This window comes from Lathyrus oleraceus, chromosome 2, assembly GCF_024323335.1.
Source record: "Lathyrus oleraceus cultivar Zhongwan6 chromosome 2, CAAS_Psat_ZW6_1.0, whole genome shotgun sequence".
NCBI lineage: Eukaryota > Viridiplantae > Streptophyta > Magnoliopsida > Fabales > Fabaceae > Lathyrus > Lathyrus oleraceus.
In genome coordinates, this window is record NC_066580.1 from 479,088,312 (window position 1) to 479,107,574 (window position 19,263).

The 19,263-nt window shown below is 34.8% G+C and overlaps 3 protein-coding genes across 5 annotated transcripts; 2 read left to right on the plus strand and 1 right to left on the minus strand.

Annotated features, from left to right (window-relative positions):
• Positions 1–808: 808 nt before the first annotated feature.
• On the plus strand, positions 809–2,456 carry LOC127120610 (metalloendoproteinase 1-MMP). The gene has a single exon (XM_051051115.1). It carries the CDS (start codon positions 1,191–1,193, stop codon positions 2,265–2,267), a length of 1,077 nt encoding a protein of 358 aa, XP_050907072.1. The 5' UTR covers positions 809–1,190; the 3' UTR covers positions 2,268–2,456.
• Positions 2,457–2,950: 494 nt separating this feature from the next.
• LOC127120609 (putative pentatricopeptide repeat-containing protein At5g47460) lies at positions 2,951–5,253 on the minus strand. 2 transcript variants are annotated; one of them, XM_051051114.1, is made up of 3 exons: positions 5,059–5,253; positions 4,799–4,841; positions 2,951–4,668 (listed from the first exon to the last, which is right to left on the minus strand). In XM_051051114.1, the coding sequence occupies exon 3, from the start codon at positions 4,568–4,570 to the stop codon at positions 2,990–2,992; it is 1,581 nt and encodes a 526-aa protein (XP_050907071.1). In that variant the 5' UTR covers positions 4,571–4,668; positions 4,799–4,841; positions 5,059–5,253; the 3' UTR covers positions 2,951–2,989. The 2 variants fall into 2 exon arrangements, with proteins under 2 accessions (XP_050907071.1, XP_050907070.1); XM_051051113.1 differs by lacking the exon at positions 4,799–4,841.
• LOC127120611 (WAT1-related protein At5g47470) lies at positions 4,615–7,197 on the plus strand. 2 transcript variants are annotated; one of them, XM_051051117.1, is made up of 8 exons: positions 4,615–5,124; positions 5,209–5,274; positions 5,509–5,622; positions 5,818–6,067; positions 6,153–6,314; positions 6,403–6,554; positions 6,635–6,732; positions 7,012–7,197. In XM_051051117.1, exons 1-8 carry the CDS (start codon positions 4,943–4,945, stop codon positions 7,017–7,019), a joined length of 1,032 nt encoding a protein of 343 aa, XP_050907074.1. In that variant the 5' UTR covers positions 4,615–4,942; the 3' UTR covers positions 7,020–7,197. The 2 variants fall into 2 exon arrangements, with proteins under 2 accessions (XP_050907074.1, XP_050907073.1); XM_051051116.1 differs by lacking the exon at positions 7,012–7,197 and having other exon boundaries at positions 6,635–6,957.
• The last annotated feature ends 12,066 nt before the right edge of the window (positions 7,198–19,263 follow it).

The window sequence follows — 19,263 nt, forward strand, 5'->3', positions numbered from 1 at the left end:
ACACAAGCATTTAATCCGTTGATTTTCCAAAAGTGTCCGTTCTTGCGGATTCTCACTAGTTCAATAAGTTATCCAATCCAACAATCATATCAAATCGATGACCCTTCCGATTCTCAATTTAACCAGTTTGACCAATCGATTCGATCAGTTTTCATAACAATTTACTAATAATTATTGAATTACTTTCCCACGTATAATAATCAATAAGTGTTTAATAACAACTCTTAATTGTTTTAACTACACTAACTTCTCACTATTATATATTCTGACAGTCTTGTTTATAGAATTGCTAATAATGTCCATCACCTCTACAGCAACAAAAAATGATCATTATGATTATGATCATCAAACGAATTTCAAATTGTAAGTATGAAAAAATAAAACGGGTGGACTCATGTGGCTAGTAAAATTTAATTGTTAAAAGAATTTGAGTTCGAATATTGATTGAAATAGTATTTAACAAAACTTTACTCTTCTGAACCGAGTTCTAAAATATTAGAATTTATTTTCCTTAAGAAGTGATGGATTAAAAAAATAATATAAGTGAGTAAGAAGTTTTATGAGATATGAGCACCAACTTAAATTTATAGCCTTTGAAATGATATGAGCACCATAGAAAAAAGATAGTGTTTGAATTAATTGAGGGGAAATAATTAAGCGGAGAAAGCAATATTTGTCACACATTGCGTAGTAATTTCCCAAATAATATCCAATCTTTTTCGCTTCTGACGAGTTAAACCACTTTATCACCACCAAATTTGGTCAACCAACATTAGTCTAGTTCTTCAAACTCAACTAAACTTGAACAAATCGTATCTCATAATTCTTACTTAAAATATTAAAACTCATTTTCTATGCAATTTCCATTTGACAAATCAGTTACCACACCACCAACGACCAAAACATCAAACAAAATTAAACCCCCAAATATATTATATAGTTTTATCTAAAAACCAGAAACATAATTAGTTTACCCACCTTCACACTTCAAAAGTCAGGATCTCCCATCAAAAGGGTCAGAATCTTCTTATCTTTGTATCATACCAAAGACTATCTCCATTACCATGTGTATATAATATGATTCTAAACTCGTAATTATCATAAATTCATTATACTATATCCTATCATTCATTTATCATAAGCTTCATAATTGATCTTCACCTGAAAAAAAACGTAACTAACTAATCGTTATGTTTCCGTTTTTCAGTTACTTTAACTTTTTCTTCTTCTTTGTCGCTCTCTTTATTTGCCGCCCATGCTTTACCGCGAGGATTATACCAGAAACCGTAACCGTAATAACAACTTCTGAAAAACACAACGCCACGTGGCACAATTTCTCAAGTTTTCTTCACGCGGAACGAGGCAGCCACGTCAGCGGCATGGCGGAGCTGAAGAAGTATTTCCACCGTTTCGGTTATCTTACTCAGCCGAACACGACGTCGAATTTCACGGACAAGTTCGATTCGAAATTCGAGTCAGCGGTGTTACTCTATCAGAAACAGCTCGGTTTGCCGTTAACCGGAAAACTCGACTCTGAAACTATATCAACGATTGAGTCTCCGAGATGCGGTGTTTCGGATACCGCGACGCGTAGAATACACGCCACGCGTCACTTTGCGTACTTTAACGGGAAACCGCGGTGGCTTCGTGGCTCTCCGATGACTCTAAGTTATGCTTTCTCACCGTATGATATGATCGACACGCTGAGCTTATCGGACATCCGAATGGTTTTTGAACGTTCTTTTAAGCGGTGGGCGTCGGTTATTCCGGTGAGTTTTCGTGAAACGGAGAAGTATCAATCGGCGGATATTAGAATCGGATTTTATTTCGGTGATCACGGTGACGGAGAACCGTTTGACGGTGTTTTGGGGGTTTTAGCGCATGCTTTCTCTCCTCAGAATGGAAGATTTCATTTGGATGCAGCAGAGAATTGGGCCGTTGATTTTGATCATGATGATTCAAGGATAGCCGTTGATTTGGAATCAGTTGTGACGCACGAGATAGGTCACGTGCTTGGTCTTGGGCATTCATCTATAAAAGAAGCAGTTATGTACCCAAACATAAGCCCAAGGAAGAAAAAAGTTGACTTGAAAATTGATGACGTGGAGGGAGTTCAATCTCTTTATGGTTCTAACCCAAACTTTAGTTTAAGTGCTCTGTTACAATCTGAAAATTCGTATAATCTTGCGGTTCGGTTAGGAAACGGTTTCTCTAAATGGATATTCTCTTTAGAACTTGCCTTGTTGATATTATTTTTGGGTTCTTGAGGATTTACTCATACGTATATTTTCATTCTTTGATCTATGTGTGTATGTAAAAAGAAAGAATACGAAGGATAGAAAGCAGAGTTGAATCACATGGGCTAAACCCTAATGATTCATAGTTTATGATATTTTAAGATGTTTCTCTTTTTATTTTTTTGTTATACAACTTCATAATAGATATTTTTCTAGTCAGTCAATTTTTCAAATAGAAAGAAGATGTTACTTTTGAGTAGGAAAAGGTGAATTTGAGAGTTGTGACAAGTGACTACACTCAAAGAAGAAAAAAAACTACGAGTAACAAAAAAATTGTTTTTTGAAAAGGCATATCAATGAAAAGATTCGAACTGTTGTTGTTAGTTAGTGTATAAAGGATAGAATAGCATTCCTAAAGTATATGCCTAACATATAGTGGGAGGAAGCAAATAAGGCATTTCTTTGTACCGAAGAAAATCATGTACGGACATAGTATATCAATTTCATGCATATGACATTTTCCCCCATGTTGGATGAGGACAAATTAAACTGATTTTTTCTCTGTCCGAAATGTGGTCCAAAGCTCAAAGCTGCTTTATACACGCATGATGGATAGTTCGGTATCAGTCTTTGTGATAGTTTATCAATAGAATGGGATATGAGGTAGTTAGAGAGACATTTCCTCACTCAAATTTGTTTAAGAAGCAAATAAGTGAACAAATGAGTCAATATTTAATATTAGTCACACTCTTTCATGTGGTTTCATATGGGACAAAGCTATCTATTTCTATCCAACTAGAACCTGCTTCTTTCCCAACCCTTTTCTTACTCATGAGGCTTCTAATTACATTAACATCTTCCCATCTTTCAAAAGATGCATACATATTAGACAACATCACATACACATAATCTTCATCCCTCTCCAATTCAATCACCTTAGCAGCAGCAACTTCTGCTACTTGTAAATCTTCCTGAGTTCCACAAGCACCTAGCAAAGACCTCCAAACTACTCCACAGGACTCAAAACCAAGTTTGTGTATCATTCTCTGTGCTCTCCACAACTCACCTTTTTGCCCCATGAGCCGTATCATTGAACAACAATGCTCAATGGATGGTGCAATTCCATATTCATTCATCATAGCATCGAAGTAACCAAAAGCAGACTCAAATGGTATTTGGCTATGGGAGCATGCTGATATAAGGTTAAGAAATGTGATACCGTCAGGTTTTGTATCTCTTTCCAATTTTAGCGACTCGAAGAGACCGATAACTTGTGCAAAATCCCCGTTGCGAGCATACCCAGATATCATTGCATTCCAGCTTACCAGATTCCTATCAGAAAGCACATTGAATATTGATTCTGCATCGTTCACTCGCCCACATTTTGAGTACATGTCGATCAGGGCAGTCCCTACAACTACCGATGAATCTAAACCGTACTTTATTGTACAACAATGAATTAGCATCCCCCATGTTAAAGCTGACAGACCAGCAATTCCATTTAAAATTATTGAAAATGTGAACTCATCCATCTGCAAGTTTCTCAACTGCATTTTACTAAACATATCCAAAGCTTCAGAAACACGATTCCTATTCACAAATCCAGTAATTATGGAGTTCCAAGAAGATGAATTCGGACATGGCATAGTAGTCAAAATCCAAAGAGCATCTTCTATCCTTCCACCTAGAGCAATTCCATTTATCAGCCCATTATAAGAAATTGAATCAGGGTTAGGCATGAGCTGCAAAAACTTGAAACCAAGTTCAACGTTACCATTGCTTGCACATGCTGCTATGACGGAATTCCAAGAAATTACATCCTTGTCAATAACATCATAAAATACCCTGACAGCATGTTCAACAGAGCCGCATTTCCCATACAAATCAATCAAGCAATTTGCCACAACAGTGTCATTACTCATTCCCAATTTCACTGTCTTAGAATGAATTGAACTTCCCAAATTCAACAAACTGAGCTGGGCACAAGCAGCCATAGCAGACGTGAAAGAGAACACATCAGCACAAATCTGCGACTTTTCTAGATTTCCAAACACAGACAATGCTTTTTTAAACAGACCACCATGGACATAGCCAGAAATCAAAGTATTCCAAGAAACAACGTTTGGTTCAGGAATTTCATCAAACAGCTTATGGGCATCATTGAAAGAATGCACTGTTACATAAAATTTGATGAGAGAGGTAGAAACATAAATATTAGAATAATGATACCCAGAACGTATAGCATAACTGTGAAGCCGTTGTCCGAATTTGTGGCAGAAAATACCGGTGGCAGTTCGAACGAGGTCAACAAGAGCAAAAGCATCCGGTTTCATCCCAAAGGTTTCACCTCGGGCTTGGGCTTGGGCTTGAGCTTGGGCCCAGGCTTGGATATGGGCCCGTCAGAATCTCCCTAATTAAATCCTTGTATTATCTATTTTTAAGAAACAAAATCTAGAATTAGATAGGAAAGTGCTTCCAATTATTACCACAACTTAAAAATAGAAAAATTGAATAACAAAAAAGATAGAGAGAGAAAGAGAGGGTTTGGTAAAGACACCAACATCATGATGATTATCTGGGCTTGAACAAGAAAGTTGATATAATCTGAAATTAAATTCACAATTGAAATAAAAATGTGGCAAAAAAAGAGAAAGGAAATTAAAAAATTGATATAATTAGTTGAATTTGATTGGAAGAAGAAAAAAATGGGGGTGGTGGAAGATGTAACATTGATTGGAGGGTTGATAGGAGTTCAATTTATCTATGCAGGAAATGCTGAGTTGATGAGTTATTCAATGTCATTAGGAATTAGCCCTCTCACCATTGTTGTTTTCACTTCCATTGCTACATTTCTCATTCTTTTTCCTGCTGCATTTTGTTTTGAAAGGTTTTGATTTTGATTATGAAAATTTGATTTATCTTATTTTATTGGGATTGAAATTTTTTAAGATGTGTATGTGTCATCATGTAGGAGTAAGTGGCCCAAGCATTTCAGTTTAAGGTTTATGATGCAGATATGGTTTCTTTCCTTTGGAGGGTAAGGAACTTATAACTTATTCTTAGTTATTTATATTTTAATTTTATGACAAAGACCTCTTAGAGTAGTTTAATAAGAAGTTTTAGGTTCAAAATTCGTCTAATGGTGTTTTGATGTTCTTTGTAGTTTTTTCTATCTCGAGGGATTAATCTCTACAGCTGCACAGAAAGATACACAGTTTATACCACACAACAAAATTATTGATTCAAAATTTTGTTGTTTATTGTTGTGCAGATTAGCTTTCCAAACTTTATTCTTGAAGGGAATCAATCTAACTTCGCCAGCAATGGGAACTGCTATGCCAAACCTTGCACCGGCTCTTATTTTCATCATCGCATGGACTTTTGGGTAATTTCATTTCAATTCAATAGATTTTGATCATTTTCACTTATGCTTAAACAAACAAAAAGGAATAAAATGTTTCAATTTAATTCACATTTAAGGCAAAATTAAGTAACATGCTTAATGTTATCAACAAAGTTAGCAGAAGCCTTTTAATGATAATATTTTTGCTAATGCATGGGAAATTCTTCTATTTGACAGGTTAGAGAAAGTTAACTTAAGCAAAAAGTATAGTAAATTAAAAATCTTAGGAACATTGCTATGTGTGTTGGGAGCTCTTACAATGAGCATAATGCAAAGCATTTATGCTCCTCCTGCAACCGCAAAAGAGACTACAATTCTTCAATCATCATCTACACCACCAAATCTTCTCTTTGACATGAAAAAGATAACTGGTTGCTTCTATCTAATGATTTCAGTTTTAATATTGTCAAGCAGTGTTGTCCTACAGGTAACTATTGTAATAACCAAATAATATAGAGGACACAAAAAATGTACTAGTTTCTGAAGCTCAATAAAAATCATTGATTTTATAGGCTTTTGCTCTTGGAGATTTTCCAGCACCAATGTCATTGAGCGCGATAACATCGTTGTTTGGAGGATTCATGACTGCAGTTGTTCAAAAACTCCAAGGTGACGACCTTAAATCTGGTTTGCAACTTGTGAGTTTTGGAGATATTATAGGCTTTTCCATTCTGGTAATTTTCTACTATTTCCTTATTTCGCACGAATGCATTTTGAGACATGGATAACGAATTAACAAACCCTACCATTGTAAATGCACAGGCTGGTGGAGTGAGTGGAATAAGCCTAAGCTTCAATGGATGGGCACTTAAGAAGAGAGGACCAGTTTTCGTCTCCATGTTTAGCCCAATTGGAACAGTATGCTCAGTTATTTTCTCAGTCTTTACTGTTGGAGACACTGTTAATATTGGAAGGTAGGTTTCTTGCTACTATGCATACAATATTCTACTACATTATAGAAATTCATATACTAATACTGCATTGAATATTGCAGCATTGGTGGCATGTTCCTTATGTTCAGTGGACTTTACATGGTTCTTTGGGCCAAAGGGAAAGAAGGATATGCAGATCGTGGTGAAGATTTCTTAGAGAGTGAGTTTGATGCAAACAAGCCTCTCTTAAGTTAATGTGTTTTTCAAATGTAATCATCATGTCATGAATAAAAAAGTAACAAGTTTAAAAAGAATGAATGGTGTGCATTCTAGTAGCACTAACACGGTTACAAATACTGATACATCTTAAAAACTGAACACACTTTCAATCTGAAGTGTCTATGCTATAGAGATCTCGACAATATAATTTAGAATGTAACGGTGTGTGCAATTGTCACATATATATAAAAGTCCTACGTTTTTTATTTTTTTCTTGCAGAAGCTTGAAACAGTTGGTGTATTGTGACAAAGAGCAGTAGGAAGAGTACCTGATAAGGAGTAGATTTGAAGTCTCTTTCTTGCGTTTGAAGGAATGAAACATTATGGAAATGTAGATACTTTTTTCTTTATAAATTTTTTCGGTGAGATAGATACAATAGTTTAATTAGAGATAAGCAAAATTACCATTATAGGTAGGAGCAGAATATCTTGTAATGTTATTCATACGGCTAATCTTTATTGTTACTTTGAGGATCGTTCAAATTTTCTTTTTCCTTTGTTTTTCCAGTTTTCTATTTTGTTATTTTTTTTTGTTAGGTATGGATAGAAGGAATGGAATGAAATGCAATAAGCTGTATTTTATTTATTGGATTGATAAAAAATGAATAAAATGAGTCGGAAAATGAATAAAATGAGTCGGAAGATGATAAAATACATTATATTCTATCATTTAACTTCATTTTTGTATGTATAAATAAGAGCAAAATATTATTTTTTTATTTTTATTTTTTATTCAAATATTCAGATAATAATATTTCACTTTGTTCATATTCCATTTCGTTCTATTTTTTTTTAAAATATCCAAATATAACATAAATGATTAGAATAATTAGACGGTTATATTATGACTCAAACCCACGTAGTACCAACAAACCCGGTCCATTTGCCTCCTACTTGAGGGAGGCACAAAGAAGACAATAAAGAGGTTTGGCGAGGTAAAACACATGTCAGACACGCGGCGAGCTCGCCATGTCTCTTTATATTGTGGGGGATGAGTCACTCGTCACTGTTAAATATGTAATTCTTTGTGTCGAAGTCGAAATAGCGTGTCTGTATTCGACGAACGTCGAAGAGTCTGTACTAGTTGTATTTGACAGAAAGACAAATACAACTTGTCGAAGCATGTAGTCGAAGCATGTAGCCGAAGCATGTAGCAGTCGAATGAGTCAAATTTGACATAGTCGAAGAAGACTGACTTAGCTTAGTTTTAGTCGAGTTAGTTATTTTGTGATTACTTTAAGTGTAAATAATCTCATCTATAAATAAAGAGAAAGTCTATTTCATTTATAAAAAACTTTTGTAGTAGCATTGCGTAGTTTCTGAAATCACAGTTGTGATTAACACACGTTATAACAAACACTTAAAGTACAGTTTATACAAAAATACAATTCTTTTCTTCTTCCTCTAGAATTTTTTTCTCCCTTTTCAATTACCTCATTTTTCTTCTTTCAATTCTCCGTGGAGCGTAGAATCTTCTTGCAGGTTGTTTCACCTGGGTAAGGGTGAAGAACAAGAGGCGTAATCAATAAAAAAACATGATCAATAAAAAAGATTGATTATGTTGACTTCATGATTGGAGTTTTTTCAACATCTGGTATTTAGAGCACTAATTGTGCGATCTTTGGGACGCATTGAATCACGATGAATCATCTGAACGAACATTTTCCAGCGAATCTTCTAATCTTGAATGGTAACAATGATGAAAATTAATGTAAGCATATAAAGATTTTTTTCTGTTATCAAGATCTTTGGGATCTTGTGAAGAATGGAGTAACACAAATTGGAGAGAATGCTACGATGAACAAAAGGCTGCACACAAAGATTTGAAGAAGAAATATTACAAGACTCACTTTTTAATCCATCAATATGTTTATCCATACAACTTTGAGAAAGTCGGGAATGTAGATTCAGCAAAGGAAGCATGGGATATTCTAGAGAAATCACTTGGAGGCGCTGAGATGGTGAAGGAGGTGATGTTACAAACTCACAAAAGAATGTATGAATTGCTTTAGATGTAAGACAATGAAAATGTGACTGATTTCTTCACTAGGGTAATAAGACTAGTGAATCAAATCAAAATGTGTGGAAAAGTGTTGACATCAAAATCTTTAGTGTCAAAGATTTTGATGTCATTACATCCAGAGTTCGATCATGTGATACTAGCCATAGAAGAATCAAAGGATTTGTGAAATATGACAAAAGAAAACTTTCAAGGGAGTCTTGAATCTCACAAACAAAGAATGGTTGAAAGAACTGCAAGCAAGTCGAAGACTGGCGTAGCTTTGTAGGCTTAGACGGCTAAAGAAAAGAAAGGCACAGGGAAATGGAATAAAGGCAAATGCAAAGACAATCTTCTAACCAAGGCAATCACAAAGGTGGTGGTACAGGTGGAGGAAGAGGTGATGGAAGAAAACCTGATAAAAGTCATATTCAGTGCTACAATTGTCAAAAGTATGATAATTATGCAAGTTAATGTCGAGGAGGCAAGAAAGATCAAGAAAGTGATGTAAAGTTTACAAAAGACAAAATGATGCTAATGGTCACAACAAAAGAAGAAGAAGAAAGATTCAAAGATCAATGGTATCTTGACTCAGGATGTTCGTCACAAATGAATGGAAGAAAAGATTGGTTTATCAACATCAGTCCCTCGTTGAAGAACAAGGTAAAATTTGCAAACGATAATATCTTAATTGCTGAAGGTATTAGTGATGTTCTGATTAGGAGAAAGGATGGTAAGAAATCATTAGTTTCAAATGTATTGTACATACCTGGAATGAAGACTAATCTACTAAGTATATGTTAGCTGATAAAGAGGAATTACAAAGTATTGACTGAAGATAGAATGATGAGAGTGATCGACTCAAGTAACAAGTTAATCTTGAACACTCAAGTGTCTCAGAATAGAACCTTCAGGATTGAACTTGATGTGTTAGGACACAAATGTCTGGCGAGTGCAGTTAGCAGAGATGAATGGATATGGCATTAGATACTTGGTCACTTGAATTTTAATGACATTAGTAATCTAAAGAGGAAGAACATGGTTTCAGGCCTGCCAAAAATCTATATTCTAGAAGTATGTGAAGAACGTGTTCAAGCAAAGAAACACAAGAATAGCTTCAGCAATGATGCAAGAAGCAAGTCGAAAGTCACTCTCAAGATAATCTACTTAGATGTATATGGTCCTCTCCAGGTAGATTCACTTGGAGGTAACAAGTACTTTGTTACATTTATTCGTGATTATAGCAGAAAGTTGTGTACCTACTTAATTAAGAAGAAAAGTAATGTGATTGATGTATTGACCAAGTTCTCAATGAAAGAAATGTATACTTGAATGAAGGTCTCAATGAAACCATGGAATATATAATTCATTTTCCTTTGATAAGTTACACCAGCATTCTTCAGGCCAAAAGGAATTACTATCCATTCATAGGTACCTAGGTCTCTAGGACATCGATACGCCATTTTCAACACATCTTCTTCTATAATATAAATTTGGTTATATCCAAAATAACCATATAGAGGAATTAGATATTAAAAGCATGTCGCTGAATCGATTAGCATTTCTGTCATTCTTTCGATGATGCCCATAACCATCTAGAGGAATTAGATACTAAAAGCATTCATAGGTACCTAGGTCTCTAAGACATTGGATTTTCATCTTTTAGAGTAGCAACATTTAAGTCCCTAAAATCTATACAAACTCTAAGAATTCCATTCTTTCTAATGACATGAACTATATTTGTTAACCATTCGATATACCTGGTAGTTCTTATGAATTTATTTCTATGAAGCCTTTCGATTTCCACTTTGATATTCGACATCACTTTTGGTGTAAACCTTCTGGGCATCTTCTTCACTGGTCTTTTATCAGGTCGAATTGGTAGCTTCAACTCTACTAACTCTCGGTTGAGCCCTGGAATTTCATCATAGTCCAATGCAAAGCTATCTTTGAATTCTTTTAACAGTTCAATCATTTGGACTTTCATGATCGGATCGATCTTGATACTTATATATGTTGGCTTTTTTATTCCTCCATCTCCTATATCGACTTATTCTAGAGGATCTTGGGTTTGTATCTTTTTAGCTAAAGCTAAGAGACCTTCTTCAAATCCCAAAGGCTTATTTTGTAGATACAATCAAGCCTCTGGCTGTTTGGCGTTGGATTTTGACCAACCTCCATTTTTATATCATCTTCAATTTTAGTTGCTTCGACAACCATTCTTTGTTGGAAATTGGCCTCCAAGACTGCTTTAATTCTATTTTCAGCCATGTAGGTCGAAATCTGAGCCAAAGCATTGGACTCGGTCATCGTTGTTCTCTATCAACCACCCAATAATTGTAGTCGAACCTTCACCCCATATTTTCATGTTCCCACATAAAGTCATGGGTTGGATGCAACCTCTTATCGAATGTCCTTTTATTTACTTTATTGATATCTGTCATAAAGTAACTTTGGTCGACCTCAATATTTCCGACAACTCCATCAGGTTGCCATATAGAAATCCTTTGGTGTAGTGTCGACAATATTGCTCCTACGCCATGGATCTACCCTTGTCCTAATAGTAAATTATGATTCACTTTGGACACAATAACCACGAATAAGGTTGGTCTTTTTATTGTTCCTACACCAATGTTAACCTCAATAACTTCTGAGGAGTAACTTGTTTTTCCCTCATAATTAGACATAACCATATTACGGGGTCGCAAATTTGTATCAAACTTTCTAATTTTATTTAACAAGAAATGCGAAATCAAATTTACAGTTTCTCCCTCATTAACTAGCCCTTTATTAACGCCCATTGCATCTTCCTTTACCCAAATAAACAGTGGTTTGAGATGTTGTTTTATCCCTACGTTGGGCCTTTCAAAAGAGGCTTTTTCTTCCCTGACACAAATGTTACTCATTACATAATAACAAATAGATTTGTGGCTCACTATTTCTTCTGCAATACCATCATCTTCTTTCTCTGTTATCTTAGTTACAGTGTCATATTCTATACAAAGGACAGACACAATATCACATATGATGTTAGTTCCCCTTTTGAACCTGAATCAAAATAATCGGTCAGCATCTCGTCATCTTCATTTGGCACAAGTTCTTTGCCATTTTATTTTACCACTGGTGGAAACGGAGGGAAGCATATTACCTTTAGGGGTTTCTTTATAAATTGGACTTCTTCCATCCTTGGCATTTTACCATTCTTACTTGATTCCTCGACCTAAACTGCCACTTTCTTTTTTCTTTAATATTTTCTCCATTGAGTAAGAGTCATCAAATTTTTACCTAAATAGTTCTTTGAATCATACGAGTACTTATTGGAGATTTGGGAATTGTCAATATACAAGGAACTCACACTTACCTCAATTACCTTCCACTTATATTGGCCAGTATTGGGTTTTCCCACAAGTCGAACCCACTCACCAACAGGAGCAGTACCTGGTGACATCTAAGTCTCGACTCCTCCATTGGCATGAGGGTTCTTGTGGTTTTTAGTAAGGAACGCCTCTTTTATCGAAGGTATATTGGGGCCTTTTTTAATTCGTATGACTCCTCTTAGGTGGCTAATGTTTGAAATCCTTTAGGCTCTTAGTGGCCACTTTGTCGAAGACAGCGCTGCAATGAGGGCACAACATAACTTCAGGGTCTTTCATCTTGCATTTGTTGAGGAAATCAATCAATTCCTCTTCAGCCTTTGGATAAACAACTTTGACCTTCTCAGCATATCCAACATACTGTCATCTCATGCATTCAAACTAGAATCTGTAGTGATCCTGACCATTATGACATCAACAGGTTTGGAGAAATTTGCTTCTTTGACTTGTAGAGGGTCATAATCAATCTTCATCGAAGGTTTGCTTTTGTCTCCAAACTTCAACGATTGGCAACAATTTTCTTTTATTGTGATCCCTGAAAAGGACACATTAGGAGGTTTATGACAAAGAAAATTATGATACTTGCATAAACATCTTTTTCTTTTATGGTTCCAATGGTGGTATCTTTAGGCCTTCAGGAACTATGATCTGACCATTGGTAACTAAAAGATAAAAAAATTAATCACATTTAGTCACATCAAACGTATAAGTTTTTATAATGAATTTTTTGTTTTTACTAGGGTCGACAGGTTTTTTACCATTAGAAGGTCTTAAGACCTTACAAATATATGGAGGACTCGACTTTAGTTTTGCCTAATTAACCTCATTTTCTTCGACATATTCAAATGATATATCAGATTCTTGTTTTCATCTATTTCTACATAAGCAACTTTTTCTTTCTTATGGTATTTATTCGACCTGGCCTTTTCAGCTTTTAACTGTTCGACCTGCTTAACCATATCTTATAACTGATTCATATCCCTTAGATATTGGGTATCTAACTTTTTCCTAATGGAATAGACTAAGACTCCTGCAACCATTGCCTCTTACTCGTGTTCATACACTTGAGTAAAACATCTCAACTTCATTAGCCTAAACCTATTGAGATAATCATTTATCGCCTCAGAGAAATTCCTCTATACGCTGGCTAACTTGTTCAAACTGATCTTTGGCATGCCCATATAGAACTTCTCATGGAACACCCTTTCTAATTGATTCAAGTTACATACGGAATTTGGAGGAAGGGTATTAAACCAGGTGAAAGCATTTTTGGTCAGAGAATTAGGAAAATATTTCATCTTCAAATTCTCATTATTGGCCAAGTCACCAGCCTATATCTGGTATCGAGCAATGTGTTCGATAGTAGACTCATAGGTGTCACCTACAGACTTAGTAAATTTGGGGATTTTCCAACCCTAAGGAGTTCAATTTTCAATACATACTTAGACAATTCATAAACAAAGTCTGGTATATGGAGACCAACATTGGCTATGTTCCCCCCCCCCCCCTCAAAAAAAAAAATTATTTTGCTGGACATTCCTAATTACTTGGTCTGCATCCTGATTTCTATTGACCAATACTAACTCTGGGACATTTTGACTTATGCTTATTTTGACTACCCCTTGTACAAGTTGTTCGACTTGTTGGGGCATAATCCATTGTTTCCATTGGTTATTAGGAAGATCTGGGTTTTAAGTTCTCACGCCTTCTTATACTTTAGAGATTGGCTGGATAGGCGCATGAGGAGTGCCAAATAAATTAGTAATTCAACCCATTTGATGTGCTAATTGTTGGTAAATATGGTCTGTGTATTAGATCAAAGGATTAAACATAATACCAATTTGATGTGTGAGCATATTCATCATATCATGGTTTCTTTGATCCATTTTTTACCTTACAGGCATGAGGGGACTAGAGGTTAGGGGTGGCATACCTTGAGGGATATATCCTAACCCTCATTGTGGTTGTGCCATTCGACTAGGATTGCTTATAGTAGATCACAATTCTAAGTATGGATTGAGAGGGGATGCAACAGTCATTGCATTATCTGCATCTGTAGATTCATTGGTTTGTAGGCCTGCCATCATTGAAGTTGGAATACCATATGGATATTCCCTACTACCATGGGTAGTGTGAAACTTGGGAGAAAAGAAGGCACATGGTCTCCTATAATCGCTTGTGAGACCTTAGGGCTAGTTGGAATATTTATTACTTATGTGTGGTAGGGGAACCACCACTTTTGGTAATGTCGTCGAAACCGACATCTGACTTACAAAAGGAGCAGTTACTCCAACCGTTGCTAAAGTACCTGCAGCATCAATCGTTGATTTGGTTGGTTGATATTCATTATCTGGAGCATTATTCTGGGGAAGGGAAGCATTTTTTGGACGTGTCATCTCAACTAAAGTTTTACCACTTCTCAGATGCATAAACACTCAGACATTGAAAGTATTTCATATTTGAAGAACAAAATTAACAAAAAATGCATAAAAAGTTTCTGCAAAGTTTTGAATTTCTTGCACAAAAGGGTCCCACTGGATGTGTGATCACTCTATTCACAAGTGCACGAATCGCATCAGAGTAATATAAAAGAATATTGATCCCACAGAGACCAAATCGTCAATCTATTGATTACTATTGTTACGATGTTTATTTAAGGCGGTACAAAAGAGATATTGATGTCGCAAAATAACAGGAAATGATAAATACAGTGCAGATAAAGATAGGCTTGAATGTAATTCACGTCAGTTAAACGATGTTTCAATTGTCTAAATAGAACTACTTATGGGGCAATATTTTCTACTCTTGAAAAGAATCCATTTAACAGGAACTGTCGCTTTCGCGTATTCAGAACCGAGTTTACCCTTAAATTAAGGCATTTTATTGTCACTTATAAAAGGTGCACAGAACGCTAAAGTAGTAAACTTATTTTTAAGAAATAAGACTCGTAAACTTAGTTGAAAAGTTATTTTGATTTGAAAATTTTACCCAAGGAGTTTCCTGATTTTAAATCTATCAACGCGTCCGAAAATAGTTTCAAAAATCGTTTTTCCTTAAAGTGATAAATATTCCTAGTTAACTAAGCCATGGTGCTTTCTCACTCCTTGAGTAGTTAAAACTAACCAAGTTTGTTTCAGAAAACTCGAATTAAAAATCAAAACAGCCTTTACAACATTTCTACAGATTCAATGTGTGAAACATCTCTTTAACCGCGATCCTTACATTCTAACCTTTGAAAGATTTAGCCAGACATGGTAATACAAACAAATACAACGTTGTTGAACATGATGAAAAGAAGTTTAGAATGTAAGGCGTGAAGAACAAGTAAAGCGTGTAAAACGATTAAAACGAGCAATAAAGATAACGGCGAGAAAATTAAATAATGTAAAGACAATGACAAGGAATTAAATAAAGTAAAGCATGACAAGAAATTAAATAAATTAAAGCGTGGCAAGAAATTAAATAAAGTAAAGCTTGACAAGTAAAATAAATAAAAGCGATTAAATTAGAACCTGCTACAAACGAAGGCTTTAAATCTGGTACAAGGAAAATAAACCTTTGACTTCAAAGATAAAGACGACAGCAAAATCAAAGTGCTCCAACTCAATTACACTACGGTGCGATAACCCCTTGATGTGACGGATTACCGCTTTTACAGATGATAATATAGTCTTAGTGTTGTAAACTAAGTTGGATGCCTTGGAAATGAACTGGAACGACCTATTCAGAGGAACTCAGCAGCATGCAAAGACCATGATGCCTTTCAACTTCTCCTTAGTGGGAAGTGAAATGCAAAGGTGGCGCCCGCCACCCCTTCATGGCGCCCACCATGTGTGTGAATGGGAAAGTTCATGGGGTCGTGGCGGTTTCCTCCTGGTTGAGGGCTGATGTGTCATGGCTTCTCCTATAGCGGCCGCCATGCATAACGCCATGTGTACAATATTTGCCGAAAAACCCTAATTTTTTATCTTTTTGCTTTGTTTCTTCTAAAAAGGTCCCGAAAGAGCTAAATACCTGAAAACAACATAAAAGAGAGCATAACACAAGCAAAATGATAATAAATACCTAATAAACATGTGAAATCCGAGTCAAAAACTCGGTGTGGTTCAGTGTGATCAACGTGTCAATTTGTTTACCGTTGTTTTTGGTAAATCAAATCACAAGTTCTCATTCACTTACAATATTAAACTCAAAAAAATCCTAGGATATATTGTGCAAGAGATTTAAGAAAATATGTTTGTACTTTGAATATTGATATTGAATATCGAAAATTTGGACATAAACTCTAACTGGAATAAATGCATAATTTCTTTGAAAGTAAGGAACAAACAAAGAACATATTAAAAAACATTCAAATAAATACTTAGGATTTGAAGGATTAAAAGAAAGGACGCATATTCATACATTTTCTCACAAACTATTTTCTCTATGTGACTTGGGTACTTAAGTTCTATATAGAATACTTAATGAATTTTGTGACCCTTGCTTACATGACTTAACTTGTTTTATATACTATTACAATGTTAATTGTTGATAAAATTATCTTTGCAGAAATCGATACGTATTCCCTTACGTGGGCTTCAACATTCTAGTCTGCTTTCACTTATCTTCTACATTTGAACTGTTTTGAACTGCTCTTGTTGTTTCAGGCCATCTTTTAAATCTCATTACTTCTCATGTTAAAGGTTTCTTATGTCGCGCCTTGAAGCATAACGTTGTACTTAGCCTATGAATTTATCTCATTTCTACTTTTATCAAATATGTCAAATCACCATAAACCTTTTAGAGATTCTTAACATGTTTTAAAGAGAGAGTGATCATAAACTTTTGGATATGTTCCTGAGATTATTCCAAACCAGGTTTGATAGGTTTCTAGTTAACAAAACCTTGAACTCAAAATAGACTAAGTCCCAAAACAGCTTATAAGCGAGTCAAACTCACCCCTTCAATCGAAGCTATCTAAATTCCGAAACTACAACTATATTATCTTATACTTAGTAATCTCATAGATTTATATCACACCTTTTTTGTTTAAATACTACACCAAAATTCCAAGGCTAACAATGATACCCTAGTATCCTCGATGCAATCAGAACGACGACGACTTGGAATATGGGGAACATATCAATCATTTGTTGCACCTTAAAATGTCATGTGTGAATGTTCTTATGGCGCCCATCAAATGGTCCATCAAACAACTCTTCGTTAAGACTTCATAGGAGGGTGGTGTTGTTTACTACAAAACCCCTGCCCTCCATAATGAAAGACATAGGGTCGGGGGAAATTGTTTTGGGCTGGTCAAAAGGGTCCAATAGAGCATAAAAGTCCAATCTACAGAGGAACCAAAGTATGTTGCAAATAGACATATGTAATGCCAAGCATTCTCGGGTTACCCATCTGAAAATATATTTTCGCCGCTAGATCCATTCAGTGGTCACCCGCATTTCATATTTTTTTTTCTTTCATATTTCAGTTTCTAATAGACTCTCGTATTTAAAGAGGATTAATGTGCCATCTTCAGGTAAGATTTTCACTTCCAATTGAGATTACACTATTCATTTCCCTCATTGACTTGAGTGTTGAAAATTAACCTTGCGGGTCGGTCTCACTCCACCGCAACGCAACAATCAACTCAACTTCTCCAATTATGACTTTGTTCTTGAACATAACATTGACCATCCTGACATGCCAACTATTGGTGAATTTCTTTAATTTTCATAGTTTGTGAATAATAAAATATATATTTATATTTTTCATACCATTTAAAAGAGTGACAAATAAGTCCTAAGAGCACCTGCAACAAAGGTTTTTCATTGAAGTTCTCCCCAATCTTTTATATGGTAGATTGTTAGTTTATAAGCTTCTATATAGCCTTTTATAGGCTTTAAATGACTTTTACTTTGATATATAATTTATTTCTATTTGTTTTTTTTATAAAATTAAATATAAATTATACAATTAGAAATTCACAAATCAAAATTGTGTGAAGAAGATTTCAATCATCTATCTTAGTTGGATTTTGATGAAGACACAAGTTTATCAAAGAAGAAAAAGTAAGAAGACTAGCTCAATCAAGATCAAGTGATCATATGCTTTGAAATCAAAGGAAAGAATTAAGATCATTGGTCATGATTAAAGTTTGATTATAATTCCTGTTATATCACTTTAAAATGCTCAAAAAACACCCTCTACTTCATCTTATTTCTATCATATGCATATATTTTGAAAAGATTTGGAAAATACACTTTATATGCATTGAAACAATCTTTTCTTTGGTTAAAACTATGTGGTAATAGATTACAAGATATTGGTAACAAATTACTAGTAATAGATTACCAGATATTGGTAACAGATTACGGGTTTTTCAATTTTTTTACCATTGCTTTGTGGTAATCGATTACTAGTTGTCAAAATTCAAAAATGTAGTTGTTGGCCAGTGGTAATTGATTACCACTTTTCAGTAGTCAATTACCACGCAAAAACCTGCAGTTTTTCATCAACCAACGACATTGTTTTGCATGGGAAACTTTTATGGAACCCCTTTCAATCTATCTCACATAATGATGTTGATGTTGTTGTTGTACTTTTGTAATAATCTTCCAATGTTGTCAATCAAAGAAAATATTTTGTCTCTTTCATGTGAAATCATTTACCATGATAATATTTGCTCAAGATAATGAAATTTCTCTAGAATTAATTGCAAGAAATTTGAAAAGATAGGATGTTCTCCAAGAATCCATTGTTAAACTCTTGATTTGTTTAAATAATTCATTTTAATATTTGTGTATTAAAAAAACTTTTCCCCCCTCGGTTTTTAACAAAAACCGAGAGGTATGTGGTGTTTGGGTTGAAACATATTTTATTGTTTTTTATTTAAAAAGAAACACATTTTACTTCGATTTTGAGTAATAACCGAGGTAATATATAAGTGTGTTTATTCAGTTTCTTCATCATCCTTAAACAAATATTTGTCGTCCATTTAACGAGTATCAATGCTCAAGACACTGTCATTAGTGATCCTCGTGAAACCTAAAAACCTTTATTATAAAAGTATTCTGAATATTAAAATTTGATAGTAGTGAATCCACAAGAAACATTC